At 42.5% G+C, this 14,334-nt stretch overlaps 1 protein-coding gene across 3 annotated transcripts in view; it reads right to left on the bottom strand.

Annotated features, from left to right (window-relative positions):
* THSD1 (thrombospondin type 1 domain containing 1) overlaps nucleotides 1-14,328 on the bottom strand; it is a 30,154-nt gene extending 15,826 nt beyond the window's left edge. The window contains exons 1-4 of one of the 3 annotated variants that reach the window (XM_057367422.1): nucleotides 14,212-14,328; nucleotides 13,794-13,929; nucleotides 7,972-8,110; nucleotides 1,700-2,665 (exon numbers count right to left, since the gene is read on the bottom strand). In XM_057367422.1, the coding sequence (XP_057223405.1) occupies nucleotides 1,700-2,665; nucleotides 7,972-8,029 (1,024 nt within the window). In that variant the 5' untranslated portion in view covers nucleotides 8,030-8,110; nucleotides 13,794-13,929; nucleotides 14,212-14,328. Of the gene's footprint in view, nucleotides 1-1,699; nucleotides 2,666-7,971; nucleotides 8,111-13,793; nucleotides 14,144-14,211 lie in introns of those variants that run through there. The other 2 variants (XM_057367420.1, XM_057367421.1) reach the window with 2 other exon arrangements.
* Nucleotides 14,329-14,334: the final 6 nt, after the last annotated feature.

The following is a 14,334-nucleotide window of genomic DNA, read 5'->3' as shown; positions in this document are numbered from 1 at the left end:
ATATCTGTATCACATGCTTGTTATTTATCTGTCAGGGTAATCATCTAGATCACATCAGTGTAACATACCACCCAGGCACAGATGAAAAACTAGAATTCTCTCTTCCTTTTTCCTGGAGAATTATCTCCATTAAGAAAATAATATGCTTTCATTTTTAGACAGACTTTCTTATGCCAAAGGAAGAGAGGGAGTGCCAACAGAGAATGCAGATGGGAAGTTAAGATGAGGAGAACTATGCACTGGACTTTGCATATGTTGAAAATAGAGATCATTTTTAGTACAGAGCATTTATTAAATAGCTAACAGCTTTRGAATCTGTGAAATAGCACCAAGTAAGACCACATGATGGTAGGAACCTCATTAATGTAGGCTGTGTCTGGACTGTGTGCTCTGGAGTATGTCCTGCACTCCTGGTCTCCTCACGGTCCTCTTCCGACCTGCCCATGAAGTGCAAKGACCATTTTTTGGCTAGAGTTCCTGCACTTTCTGTTCAGGGGGACCAGGGTGTGGAGGTGAGGAAAATTATGCACATCTTATACCTTTCAATCCAAACTCTTTGAAGTGTGTGGCTGGGAAAGACCAATTCATTACCTATAGAACAAGCCTGCTCCAAATGAGAACATTGAGCTTTCAAGGTGTAGGCAACACAACCTAACCCAGCCCAACCCATTCCAATTCCCATTCCAATTCCCTCATGCACTTATGGCCCATCCCTCTCTGTGATTGCCTTCCACAAATGAGTGATGTGAAGGATATTTGGCTCATCTGCTTCCTCTGCCATGCAACTGTGGTTTGTAGACTCTGTCAAACCATGGACTACGACTTCTAATGTTAGAGCTGCATAACACATACATGGTTCTGGCTTCTGCCAACCAGCACTCTCTCAGACCATGCCTGATCACAGTCCAAAGGATTACATGGACCACTGACTGTCCCCAGCTGGTATGATTCTAATATGATTCTAATCTTTCCTGCAAGGAAAGGTTTGGCTTTATGAATGTGACCCACGATCTGCCAGGTGGCCTCATGGGTCAGAAAAAGCATYGTGGTCTGTTCCAAGCAGCAGAAACAAGTCTTGAAAGGCTGAYTGAAAAACCTGCCAGCTGTCCAAGTGACACAGCTGTGTCTTTCACAGTAGCCAAATCCTGACTCATCTCACCAAGCTTGTGCASGTAACAGGTAGGGCTCTAAACTTCTACAGCAAATGGGTAGAGAAAAAGACATCCTGTTGAGGTTCAGTCCCTGTAAGTTCTACACCCATGAGTCACCCTTGTGAGATGCCTGTAGTTAAAGAGCTAGACAACCTCTTAATGTTGGACCCTTGACTTTTAGACACTTAGATGTTGGCAAGACTAATTCTACCTTTAGAGTCTCCAAGGGCCAGATCTACTGCAGTAGCTYCTTACCTCACTGACAGGGATAAGTTTAATTTTCAGCCAGACCAGATAGAGACATCATTCAGAATGCCCAAAATGGTTTTGGTTGGTACCCAGTGTTAACTTAGTGCAGCCTTACGCTATCACAGGGACACTTGTTACCAAATGTCTTTGTGTATTCCTCTACATAACAGTCTATCTTGTTCCCACCTACACATGACATTATAACTATTTTGTCTGGTGTAGGACACCCAAAATCATTACCCAAGATGGCTGGGAAAAGTGCTGATTTTGGCTAATAGAGGAAAAACATCAGTACAAACCCATATTCCTTTGGATCATCATACACTCCTTAACTCTTGCTGGGAAATAGCTTCGGTTTGAGAAATTGAGGAGGTCAAAGCAGTATTTGTTCTTCCCCACATCAAACAGAGTGCAGTTAAATTCTGTCCTGTTGTCTCCTGGGTGAAGGGTGTTTTCATACAGCCAAGTTGTTCTTTGACTTGAATACTTGAGGGCTTCTTTATAAACAACAATTTTTCCACTGATAGAAGTGCACGGTGGAGAGACTAYGAACACCTGAACCAAAGTTTTGCATGTGGCTTCTGCAGCCACAACCAGTCTGTATCCAAATTTGTGGAGGAGATCTACAGGTCCWATGGAGGCAATGATGGAATGTGTTTCTAATGATTTCAGTAACACAGTGATGTATATTTCTTGACCAACAGGTGGGCAATCAAACTCTATCCATTGGGACCTAGATAGGGGGATTCCTTTGCTAGTTCTAATGCCCAGAGTTTCATCAGAGCTTAGTCTTCTGAATTCATAAAGGGTGCTAGTGAATATCACATCCAGTGAAATCACAGTCTTGTTCATGGCACACAACTGCTCATTTGTAAAAAGTCCAACCTGAAGGGAGCTTCCATGCACCTCTGAACTCCTATTCAAATCAATGTGAAACACAGGCCATTCCACATGGAGGGCGGACATGCTGCTTCTGCTCCACTGGGCAGCACTGCTGTTGTCACTGGGAGAGACCATTCTGAACAAGAAGTCACCAGCACTCTTGAAATGGAAACACTCAAACACCACCGTCCCCTGGGACTGATTTGCCAGAAGCTGTTTTCTTGCAATTATCTCATTGGTGCTGGCATCCAGTAAAAGGATAGACACATTTTCTGCTGTCACATTACCACCACCATAGTACTTATATTCCACAGACACTGTGTCATTGCTGAAGGCTACATGATCCGGGTGCTCCAACAGGAGGTACTCCACTTCACCGAGAACTGAAAGGAAAAGTTTCACAACAGTAATAAGAAATCAACAGACAAGTGATTGTTCATCTRCCCTCTAGATGAATATTTTTTATTATGGATATTTTTTAAATGGATATTAAAAGTGGTTCTCAATCTTTTTCAAGTGMATCAGTTCACAAAAAAAGAAAAGGTCTTAGCAACAGCAGTTAGAGCTCAACACCTCTGTGCAGGGATGRGATTTGGAGCAGCTCAAAGTCCACTGTAGCCTTTTAGGAAGGCAAAACCCAGTATTTTCAAGCAAAACACAAACCACCCAAAAGATTAACAGAAAACTTAATTTATCAGTACAGWTTCTCAAACTTTTCAACTTCTTGCATTTACAGATTATTAAACTCCACTTCACGGAGGCCMGCTGTTTTTCTGCTTCAGCTATAATTTAGTAAAAAAAGCACAGTGGCTTCTTATACGGATACATGAAAAATGTCCCCCAAGTTAAACAGAATAGGAAGTCTGCATGATGCTTTTTGAAGCCTCTTCTCTTGCTCTGTCTTATGAATCTTTCATATTCCTCATTTGCATCACAGACACTTGAGTGAAAGAGCTGAAAATAACAGTGATAGTGACTGCAGCACTTTTCTTGTCTCAGATATGGTGCAACATGTCCAAATGACATCATTTCATTATAAATGGTGCAGTCTTTTCAAATTCACTTCTTGCATGACCATGTTTATGCTAGTTGCCAGATTATCCTGAGACATGTTGTAACTAGAGATGATATCTACAGCAATAAATTGGGAAGATTACATTTTCATTCTTAKCTCGGCTACCTTCTCTGTGTTGCTTGAACCTTAAGGATTTCAGACACAGAAAAGTTATCTGAAAAATGGGAACTGCATACATCTATTACAGATGAAGAACGTGCTGTGAGACATCTTTATTTAATTAATTGTCTAGGAAAAGGCTTCTGAGTCTTGGATGGAAGGTGCCACCAAAGTGTAAAACTTCAGTTAAAGCAATCCTTTCATAAGTAGCATCAACTAACAATACTTTGACTTGTTAAATCTGTTACATGTCTTAAGATTACCTCAAAGAAAGCTTTGCTGGAAAAACACTGCAACTGCCAAGGCAAGCACTCAGCAGTCATGAGTAGCAGGACTCATCCCACATAATATTAGACCYCTACTACTCTAAGCTTCAACTGGAGTTAGTCACCTTGGATTCACTTTCTTCTCAGCAGGGAAAACTTTCAGGAAGAAATTCATCTGACTGGCTACAGACATTTGCATCAGGGTGGGATGCAGTGTGCACTAGAAAAAAAAGAGCCTATTACTTGCTACCAGCTATAACATGTCCTTAAAATAACCAGCACCAACCACATACATAAAGTCCGAATAAAGGTGGCATGCACAGCTTTATACACATAAATCATGCATATACTCTTACATATATGTACTATAACTCAAGACTTTCATTTGCATTTCCAAAAGACATTGCTTCACTTGGCAGATGGATGGTGCTCATTACCAGAGAGTTCTTTTGTTCTCATTCTTCTATGGGTGGTCCTATGTGTAATTGACTGCACACTGTCCAAAATCCATCCTGATAACACAGAATTATTTATTTCCCCTATGGACTCTTCTATTGTGYTCTTATTGYAGTGTTTTAGTGCATTAGTAATACRAATGAATTTGTCCTTCTAAAATCCMTGAAAAATTAGAGGACGTCACTATTCTTGTTTAGTRTTTTAGGAACCAAGGCACAGGCACAAAGGTAAAAGCTGTCAAGTATCAACTGATTGTGGTGCCCTGTGAAAGCAAGAACATGATTTTAAATACAACGGTGCTTCAGACATCCAAAGCAGGATCCCGTTGATCCCACCTGTGGTGAACACATGGCACCACATCAAACCCGATCTGAACTTGGACACCAGAGAGTAAGAAACAGACCTGAAAAGCCTGTAAAAAATGTCTCTCTGAACTTCTCAACAACACATTCTCCTTGCTCTTCATGTTTTGGTTCTGTCATGTGTGCCTGCCCATATTTCACAGTCCTATTCCTACTACCATGTTCTTTCAGCTTCTCTTGGGTACTAGCTTAACTCCATTACTGTTACCACAGTTATCCAAACTCCTGCCCTCTTCTCTTTGCCTTACGGATCTTTTATCTTCTGCTGTTCCTCAGACTTGCAGTTAACTCCAGCACGTTCCCACCTTGYTGCTCAGTGCTAGTGTGACATCGGGGAACACAGACAATAATGTTAAGGAATTCTTGCCCTGGGCTGGAGCATACACAGGGTTGTGTGGGGCTGGCAAGAGGAACCAGCAGGAGTCGGGGCACACTTCACCCTTCAGAGAATCTCACCACTAAGTCATCTGTGAGGATTTAGATCTGGACCAGTTCTAGGCAACTCTTTATAAGGACAGCAGAAAGCATGTCCCAGGCCACTGGGAGCACAGTAATAAAGTTCCCACACCTGTGTTAAGAGTTTTCCAGTGAAATGGTTGTGAGTTGCTAGGGTTTTGTTTCTCTGATAGTGGGCAAAATGATGCATTTCTCTACACACCAATTGGCTAGATTCAACTTAGCTGAAACATTAAAGGAAATCAGACCTTGGCAAAAAAAACAGCATGAAAAATTTCAATTTTAAGCTTTGAACTTACAACAAAAACATTCAAGCGATAGCAATGAAAAGCACTGATGTTTGTGCCTACTGCTTTATTGTCCTTACTCACTTTTACAATTGTCCTGACCCTCTTGCACTTTTTTTTTTTTTTTATTTTGAATGGCTGAGACGAGGTGATACACTCCTCTGTATGTGGGAGGGAGAATGGAGAGAGGGCTGGTGTAGTTTCCACCAACCCCAGTGCAGACCACTCAGGAAGTGAGGAAAGTGAGCATTACTGGAGAATGCTGTTACAGCACTGCAGAGCTCTGGCTGGTGCACCCCAGTTCACTGTATCCTTTCCCCCATGTTTGGTAAATAAGAACTGTGCACTTTTGGACAGCTTACATAGCAGTTTTTCACACTGCTCCAAAAGACACCAGACAGGAGGAGCCAGCTCCCACTGCAAGCTCCTTCAGCTGCCCCCCAGCCTACTCGGTGCCCATGACTCTGCCATGTGCCAATTGTTTGGACAGCCAGTCAGGGGCATCTTTCAATGCATTTGTAACATTTTTGTTGTCATTACAATGGTCTCCCATTGAAAGAAGTCTGACTGTGGTACCAACAACCTGCCAGAAGAGTCCTTGTAAGAATTCACAGAAAGATCAGAAGAAAAACCTTCATTTTCACTGAAGAGCAAGAAGAATTACTTCAGGGTGCTATTCAGATAGCTATTTACAAGTGTGTTTAAGCCAGCTTGGGTTGTGCTGTTAGCTTGTCAGCCACTGGTAACACAAGGCTAAGTAGAACAAAAACATCAGTAAAACTGATAAGAAATGAGAATACTGTTTAGTTGAATGTTAGGGCTTTTTTTAGCACTTCAGTAATTTTCCAGAGCATACTGGATCACTTATAAAATAGTCTTGGTCTGAAACAGAGAACTATATGAGTAAAATACCTATCTAAAATCTATGTACATAGTAATATTCAAAGATGCTTCTATGGATAACTGTTTGGAAGCAATTTTCTGAATTATGCACTGCCCTTTAACTGGAAATAAGGCACAAGTTGATGCATCTAAAGCTTGCAGCATAGATTTAGCTTATTAACTGTACCTTGTAATTACTTGCTGTGCCACGCTCTATAAAGTGCATGAATAATGGCTTTTACCTCTGAGTCAATCAGTTGTGAATGTCTACAGGTCTGGCTCACTAAGATGCAGAGGATATTGCAATCATTCATCTTACTTCTTGGCTCCAGCGAATGTAACACTTACTTTCACTATGTTACCCACTCAGAGCAGTGTTCTGACCTGGGCTGGTTAACTASCTTATTAGAAGAAATGGTACTAAAAAGCATAGGCAAGAGCCTTTACTTCTACTGGAATCAAGTTAATCTAAAATATGGCAGTTGTTGGTTCTCTATGTCTTTTAGTGATTCCTTTTTTCTGGAGCAGAGATGGAGCATGCACAGAGGAATAAGTAGCATACTTACTTATTCAGTCACTATTTATAATCAGATTTTTCTCACTTATACAAGGACAGCAAACTGCATACATTTTTGTCCATTTCTCTCTTCTGTAAGACATCTTCAGCTTTTTGGTGCGTGAACCACCCACTACCATAGCTCATTCCGTAAGTGGGGATTAACCACTCCTTTTCCCATGTTTTCCATGTTGTACTCATTTCTGCAGTACACGGCTTAATCCTCCAGTGTGGTTTCACAATGTATTGCAGCTATCAGAACAATGCCTGCTTTTAAACTGGGAATGAAATTTTCTAAAACATATGAATTGTTTAAGAATTAGAAGTCCYATTTTCAGAATTTCTAATTCACTTTGCAATAAGAAAATAATCTGCAAATCTACTTCCTACTTAGTACATTCTTGGAAAGGATAAGTCAGCTGCATATGATGCCCCTCAGCTTGTAGACATCTTGCAGTAGTCTGACTTGAATTTAGGATGTCTAACTTCCCTCCTCAGCAACTTTTGGTGAGAAGAGATGCTTTTTCATTCTGCACATCTCAGTTGCAGATGCGCAAGAGCTGCTTTCAATATGCACTGATTTGTGCATGGCCTACTCAAACAAGACTGTTTGTCTCTCTGACTACCTGCCTAATTTTATGTGACTAAGATTGAATGAGTATGAACACCATCCTTTACCTCCTTATAAGGGCAGAGGAAAGAATACATCTGTTATTTTCAAAAGCTCTCAGGTAGCAGCTTAGATCCATCAGATGGGGGCTCACTCAGCTGTAGGAGGTTGGCTGTACTATTGGCTTACATATGAGCCAACTATTCAGGTTCCTTTCCTAGCAATGGAGGGAAACAAGTAGATCTGCAGGACAGTTCTACCCATCTTGCTATGGATACCTRAAACAGGCCAATCTTCCATGATGTTCATTAAATATCACTAAATCCAAGTCTTACAAGAGAGCAGAGTTTCAGTTACTGCTTCTAGCACAGCCAGTCCCTTGATGCCCATGGAAATTTGTTCATTTATCTTGCTTATTTTTCTGAGCAAATTTACAGCACTAAAGGTTCCTGCCATTCTGGTCTAAAGGGGCAGTTTAYGCAAGTTGCATTTTCCACCCAACTGTTACATAAGATCTAGACTAAATTCTGTACACATCAGTGGTGGTATTTCATTTCAACAGATCACCTGGAACCATCACCATCCAAAACCACCTTGTGAATGCACATGGCAGTTTTCCTTTGACAGGTCTAATACTCACCATAGTCACAGAGCACTACTAACAATAGATTGGAAAAATCTTTCAACATCTGTTTCATTCTGACCAGTGAGATGCCGGGTCTTTTTACTCTTCATGTCCTTTTTCAGCTCTTAAGTGCCAGCACGTTTTCCAAGAACACCTAAAAGTTAAAAAATTACAACTGTGTGAACTTCGTTTCAGAAAATACAAGAAGAAGACATCCCATTCACAAGTTTAAAAAAAAAATAATCAACTATTAACATTTTGTTCCCATTTACTTGACAATTACTAACACTRTATCAATGCATCTGGATAAGCACAACTGCAACTCACTGCACTATAATGTTCCATCCTCAAAAGCAGCTCCTGAGCCAGAACAACAAAGACATGTAACAACATTTTTATCTTTGCACTGCAGGAATTGCTGCTGTGCATGACTTATGACCAAGGCTCACAATAGCAAAATAATGAGTATTTTATACAAAATATAACTCTGAGCTCAGTGCATACTGATATTGGAGATTTATTGTTGCTAAACATTTCATATCATTTGTCAGCTGCTTTCAAATATGAAAGCAGCTCAGCAGTAAATTACTTTTCTGGTCATCGAAGTCCTCTGTTATTCAGGTCTAGTAATATACTTAGTGATGTTATCAGATTTCTAAAAGATCCATAACTGCCTTTTATGTCATTCACACGGATCAGATGGAGAAGGTGCTAATTTCCCCTTTTTCCTCCACAATTTTTAACGTTTACATTCACTACAGCCTTGGCTAAGCAAGTAGAAACAGACCTCTTTTGGCAAGTTTCCCAGTTTTATGTCCATGTGGTTTAAACTCATCTTTATGAGTCTCGTAACAATTACATAAAATAGGTTGGAAGTACAATGATAGCAGCAAAAGCAAATTGTTTCCTTCAGAAACATAAGTAGAAGGGAATCTAAAAAGTTAAATTCTACTAAAACGCTACTCCATTTCAAAATACAAGAATTGCTATTCTGTGCTTCCCAGGAACACCTACAGGCCAATGTCACCATGCCCACCATCACAGAWACACAAAAGAAAGGTCTTGATCCATTAAGTTTACAACATAATTTTATGAGAGAAATCTGGCACTGGAGCTGACAGAAGTTAGGAATGAGCAAAACTGGAAGATGATTGCAAAACATAGGAACCAAGTATGGCAAAGATCATATATGTCTTTAGGAATCACAAATGAGATATTTCAACAATTACACTGCTCAGCTTGTTGAAGAAAAAGCCAGCAGACGTGTTACTTGAAAGCTTTTTGAACTGCTCTCTGTGCCAAGTGGCTGGAGAGAATAATTTCTAAGAAAAGACTAACAGCACAGCCTTGCTCAGTAAAAGCCCATTACAGTAATAGCTGCACATATCTGAAAGGAATAATCATCATCTGGCCCAGGAACTTGACAGGGCTCCAGAAAGCATTAGATAGGGACAGTGATACCGCCACCACCCTCAGCTTCACTTGATATGCTGTAAATTACAGGAAGACAAACCTTACGCCTCAGGAGAGGGGCGGCTGCTAACGGAGGGCGGTGGGGAGTCGGCCTGCCTCCAGGGACAGCCGCTCCCTAACTCCCCCGGCTGCCAGCAGCAGGCACAGCATCACATCGGGAACATAATTCTTTGCCGGTATTGTTATTGATCACCAATCAGTTAATCGGAACAAGGAATCAAAGTAGTCCAAAGACAAAGCAGGTTTTGTTAAAAAAACCCGAAAAAACTGTGATAGATGGCCTCTAGCATTAACTGCTCAAAGAAAATAGAAAATATGTGGCATTGCAGTAAACTGCCCTGAAACAGAGGGGGAAAATTGCTTTGTGGGCCACTACCATGATTGTGCTGGATGACTTTAATGGGTCCTTTCCATTCCTAGCTTTCTTAGCTGTGGGTCCTTCAAATGGCTTTTAAAAATACTTCTTTCCAAAAGTCACACTCTGATAGATGAAGGTCAAATAATCCTAATCTYAGTCTAATGAGCAACACAACACACAGAGGAAATGAAGCTATGGAAGGGAGAATAAATTATCAGGAAAAAAGAAAAAAAGCCTATGTAGGAGACCACTCTTGAGTTAGCTGCCTTASGTCTTAATTTGCACATCAGCCCAACCAAGGAAAAAGCAGCATGGTTCACGAGACAGGGTGCCAGCAGGAGGCACAGGGACCAGACCTGACTTCTGTTCCTATTCCTGCCACCACCAGACATAATGTCAGCAAACTGCAGCATTAATCTGCTCCCCTCCTTTCCACCCCATCTTTCATGCTCTGTTTTTATAGTAAAGACTTTTCAGGACAGAGACTCTTTCTAACCAAGCCCGTGGATGGAGCCCAGAGCCAGAGCCCTTGGGTGTTTTGGTAACACCAATCATTTGTCAGACCAAAACCTCCTTTCCCCTCACCCTTCCTTCTTTGTTATCTTGGCTTGCTTGGGAAAAGATTCCGGTGTGCAGTGAGGGTAACACCAGGCTAGAACTAGAGTATTTGAAACTGTACCAAAACTAACTTCCAATTAGTGACATCAGGTACCTCTGGAAGCCTAGTCCAGGGCTACTTCACCCTCTGCACGTCTCTGCAGCAACKGGATTGCAGCAGGAGCCCTCCCACCTCACACACATACAGCTACTTCACGCTGCCAGCTGCAGTACAGCCCTGCCTTGGAACAAAACTGCAATTAAAGTGCTCCATGAAGTCTCCCTGAGTTTTTGCACATTTGCTAGCTGAATTCCAATAGCATCTCTAAATGCAGAAGTGCCAGCCCATTTCTGATGTAGTACTGTCCCCCTTCTCTTCTCTTTCCACACAGGTTTTCCCTGGTTCACTTTTCCCTCCTTTTGCCTCATCTCAGTTTTGGACAGGCCTTACACAAACTCAGTTCAGAATTTTCCTCTCTCCTCTCTGTCTTCTCTAAGCCAATTTATTTCTAGATCTCATTCTTAGGTCTTCTTCCAAACTCTCTATATATTTGCCCCCGCTCAGTTATTTTTCCACTTTTCACACTCATATAAAATTTTGCTTTTTGAAGCAGACAGTACATTTAAATGGTTTCTACTCTATTCAGATCTTCTACCTCAAGTTCATTAACTTAATGAGATGAAAAGTGATGGAACAGAGAAGGCTATCACACTTCAAATAATTGGCTTTTTAAATTTATTACTCTTGTGGAAAAGCATGAACTGAGGSTCTATTGTGTGAAATGCAGCAGAAGCACAGCAACATAAAAAAAAAGATGCTTTCTTCTTGTAAGAGACATTGTAATGGCTGATTGGAAGTGGAAGACTTCCTCTCCAAAGGGAATTCAAAATGACAGATGAGGAGGGCATAAGCCATAAAGTGCTTTGGATGTGAAGACCAAGAGGCTTGTGTGCAACGCAAATGACACGGGAAAACTTTTGAGTCCCTGCCCTGCAGCAGATTTCCTGTGCAATATTGGTCACGTCTCGTAGTTTTCCTGTGGCATCTCCACTGAGAGAGTATCTCACTATCTGCTACGAGTGCTACAAGAGTAAATCCTCATGATCTGTGAGGTTTGCAGGCATCACAGTGTCATGAACCATGTAAAAGCCAAACATGAAATTTGACATTGCACTTACATTTTTTTGCAAATAAGTAACAGAATAGGTTACAATATTGTCTATTCGAATCACATATATTAATCTATTCAAAAAAGTCCCTATTTCTCTACATCACTAAAATCATAAAGTATTTAGTGATCATTTTGGTTTTCCAAAAAATACCCCTAAAATAAACTAACCAAGCCAACAAAAAAACCCAAGAAAACTTGATTTATGACTCCTAGTACTTTTTGCAGCAGCATCCAAGGCTGCAGTGTAGACAAGACRTTTCAGACACCAGCCACGTCTTCTGAGAGCTGTCACCTGCTGATTTAGCAGTTACCACCTTCACCAACTGCAACAGCACACCATTCAGTGCCTACTCCCCSTTTATAAGGGAGATGAGAGGCAAATAAGCCTTGTAGCTAAGAAAGGGCCGTCAGGAATTAATCGGACTCTCCATGACCAAGCACTGAGTTTAATGAGAACATAAACCCACAGCACTCAGAACCACTGTGCTCTGGAGCCTCATTCATGCAGAGGAAAGTGCCACTGATGGATCCCGTATTTCATCTACCCACAAGTACCCTCAGTCTTCCTCCTCTTTGCAAATCTCAGGCAAGAGCTGARCCCTCCCCTGACCTAGTTCCATCCTCCTTCAGTAACAGCCCTGTCCTTGCTCATCCTTCCTCTGAGCACAGCCCTACCCTCTCCTTGCCCCGCCAACCCCACAGCTCCAGGTGAAGCCATGGCACAGAACCCCAGTGATTTAGGGCTCATGTGAGAACAAGGTGGGAGAAGGGCTTAGGGAAGGAATAAGTGTGTGTGGGGTGGCAATGCATCAGAGGAATGATCCTCTTGGAACCAACCTGCCCCTACCCCRAGCTCTGCCCCAAGCAACAGCACCTACCCCAGGCACTCTGATGAACTCAGCAACCAGGGTCTGGATATTTAGTGGAATTTAAAGCAAAATGTTGACAGAATTAGAGAGAAAAAAAATCCTTTATAGCTGTTCACTAGTAATCATTTTTCAGTTGTATTTGCAACCCAAGAGCTGCACAATTCTGGCTATGCGTGAGAGGCTGACAGCAAAATAGGCTAGAGAAGGAAAAGCCTGAAAGTCCCTAAATTCTCCCTACATTTCACAATCAGCACTAACAGCAAAAAGAAATGTGTATCTGCAACATCTCCTCCAATGTAAGGTATTTTATCTGTACGTTGGAAAAGAGATTAATTATTTTCAACCAGCATATGCTTACTGCAATGGGATGAGGCAGCTATTGAAGTCTTACCACCTGCTGGGAATTTCAGAACTTCCCATATAATCTTTCTGCTTTGACATTAAAGAAAGAACACCTCAGGTATGCATCACATTTTATCAAAATCTAATCACTGCTGACCAGCCAGAGTGGTCAGGRCCAAAAAAACACCACTTCTTGGAAGATACTGAGTTTAGGCAGGAAAGCATCAATGTGTTGTCTGCCACAGCAGGGGGCTGGAGCTGACATCCTCAAAGGCCTCTTTCATTCTTATTTACACATCCGACAATTTTACATTGTTATCAGATAATGACTTTATTAAAATTAGGCATCAAAATTCACTAGGCTGAAACTGACAGCATCAGATCCGTGTGTAAGAAAAAAATCATACCTAGCTGGTAAAGCCTATTTTCATTAATATTTGGGGTCAGATCTCACAAAATCCTTGGATTTCTCAGCTCCTTTTGATATTAACATAGCAATTGAAGAGTAAGCTGGCCAGCAACATTTGTCCTTTGAAAYGGAAGGGCTTACAGAAGACAGAGTACATGGATGATATTTACCTTGGAAAATGTACAGTGAAAATAAGTTTATTAAGCATAAGGAGATTTGGGAAGATGTTTGAGCAATGATAAATAAAGAATGCAAAGAATTAAATACATTAGATGAGACCATATAGCATAAAGGAAGGAATGCAGTCATCCATTCTTTCCTTTCCTCTTCGGAGATTTTATAAAAAATACGTATCTATTGTCCACTGCTCCTGGSAKTCCCCTTTTGGTGGAGCTTCTAATGAAGATCCTAGTACGAAGAAGATAAATGGCACAGCTGATACAATCAAAAGTTTRTTAGAGAAGCAGGTCTGAAATACCATGAAGTATCAGCATTAAAAAGATAATTGGGAAGTTTCTCCTACGCTTGCCTTGTACTCAAACGGTTTCGACTGGTCTAGTGAGCGATATAAAGTAGAAATCACCAAACATACTAAAAACCACTATAATTATTCCTACCTATCACTGACTCGGGTGACGAACGCGGGCAGTCGCTCCCTGTGCTGATGCTCCCGGCACTTCGGGAGCGCTGGAGCACCGGGGCTCCGGGCGGGACGGCCGCTGCCTCCGGGGCAGAAGCGAACACAGGGAAGATCTGGGCAGAGGCAAACCCGTGTCCTGCCGTCACACGGGTGTTTTAAAGCACCTCCAGGGCCGCGCGTCACGGCGATCACGGCGCGGTCCCGCGGCACCGCTCGCTCTGACCGACGGCTCTCCCCTCCCGTGCCCGCCGGCTCCGCGCCGACGGACGCCACCCGGCCGGTTCCGAGCCCGCGGCTGCCGGGGTTCCTCACCGCCCCACCCTTCGGCACACAGAGGCCCGCCAGCGCCCCGGGACCCCCGGGCTCCGCTCTCCCTCCGCCCGCCCCGCGCTCACCTCCACGCTGCGGGCGGAGCGGCCCCGGGTCGGGGACAGAGCGCGATCCTTGCCGTGGAGGAGCCGCCGCCGGCGCTGCCCGGGGCGGCGGACGGGCGCGCACTGCCCTGCGGCGGCGGCGGC

This window comes from Malurus melanocephalus, unplaced genomic scaffold (genome assembly GCF_030028575.1).
Source record: "Malurus melanocephalus ecotype Western Australia unplaced genomic scaffold, MMel_1.1 scaffold_78, whole genome shotgun sequence".
Lineage (NCBI taxonomy): Eukaryota > Metazoa > Chordata > Aves > Passeriformes > Maluridae > Malurus > Malurus melanocephalus.
Note: the sequence above shows the minus strand (reverse complement) of the source record. Positions and strands in the feature narration are given on the sequence as shown.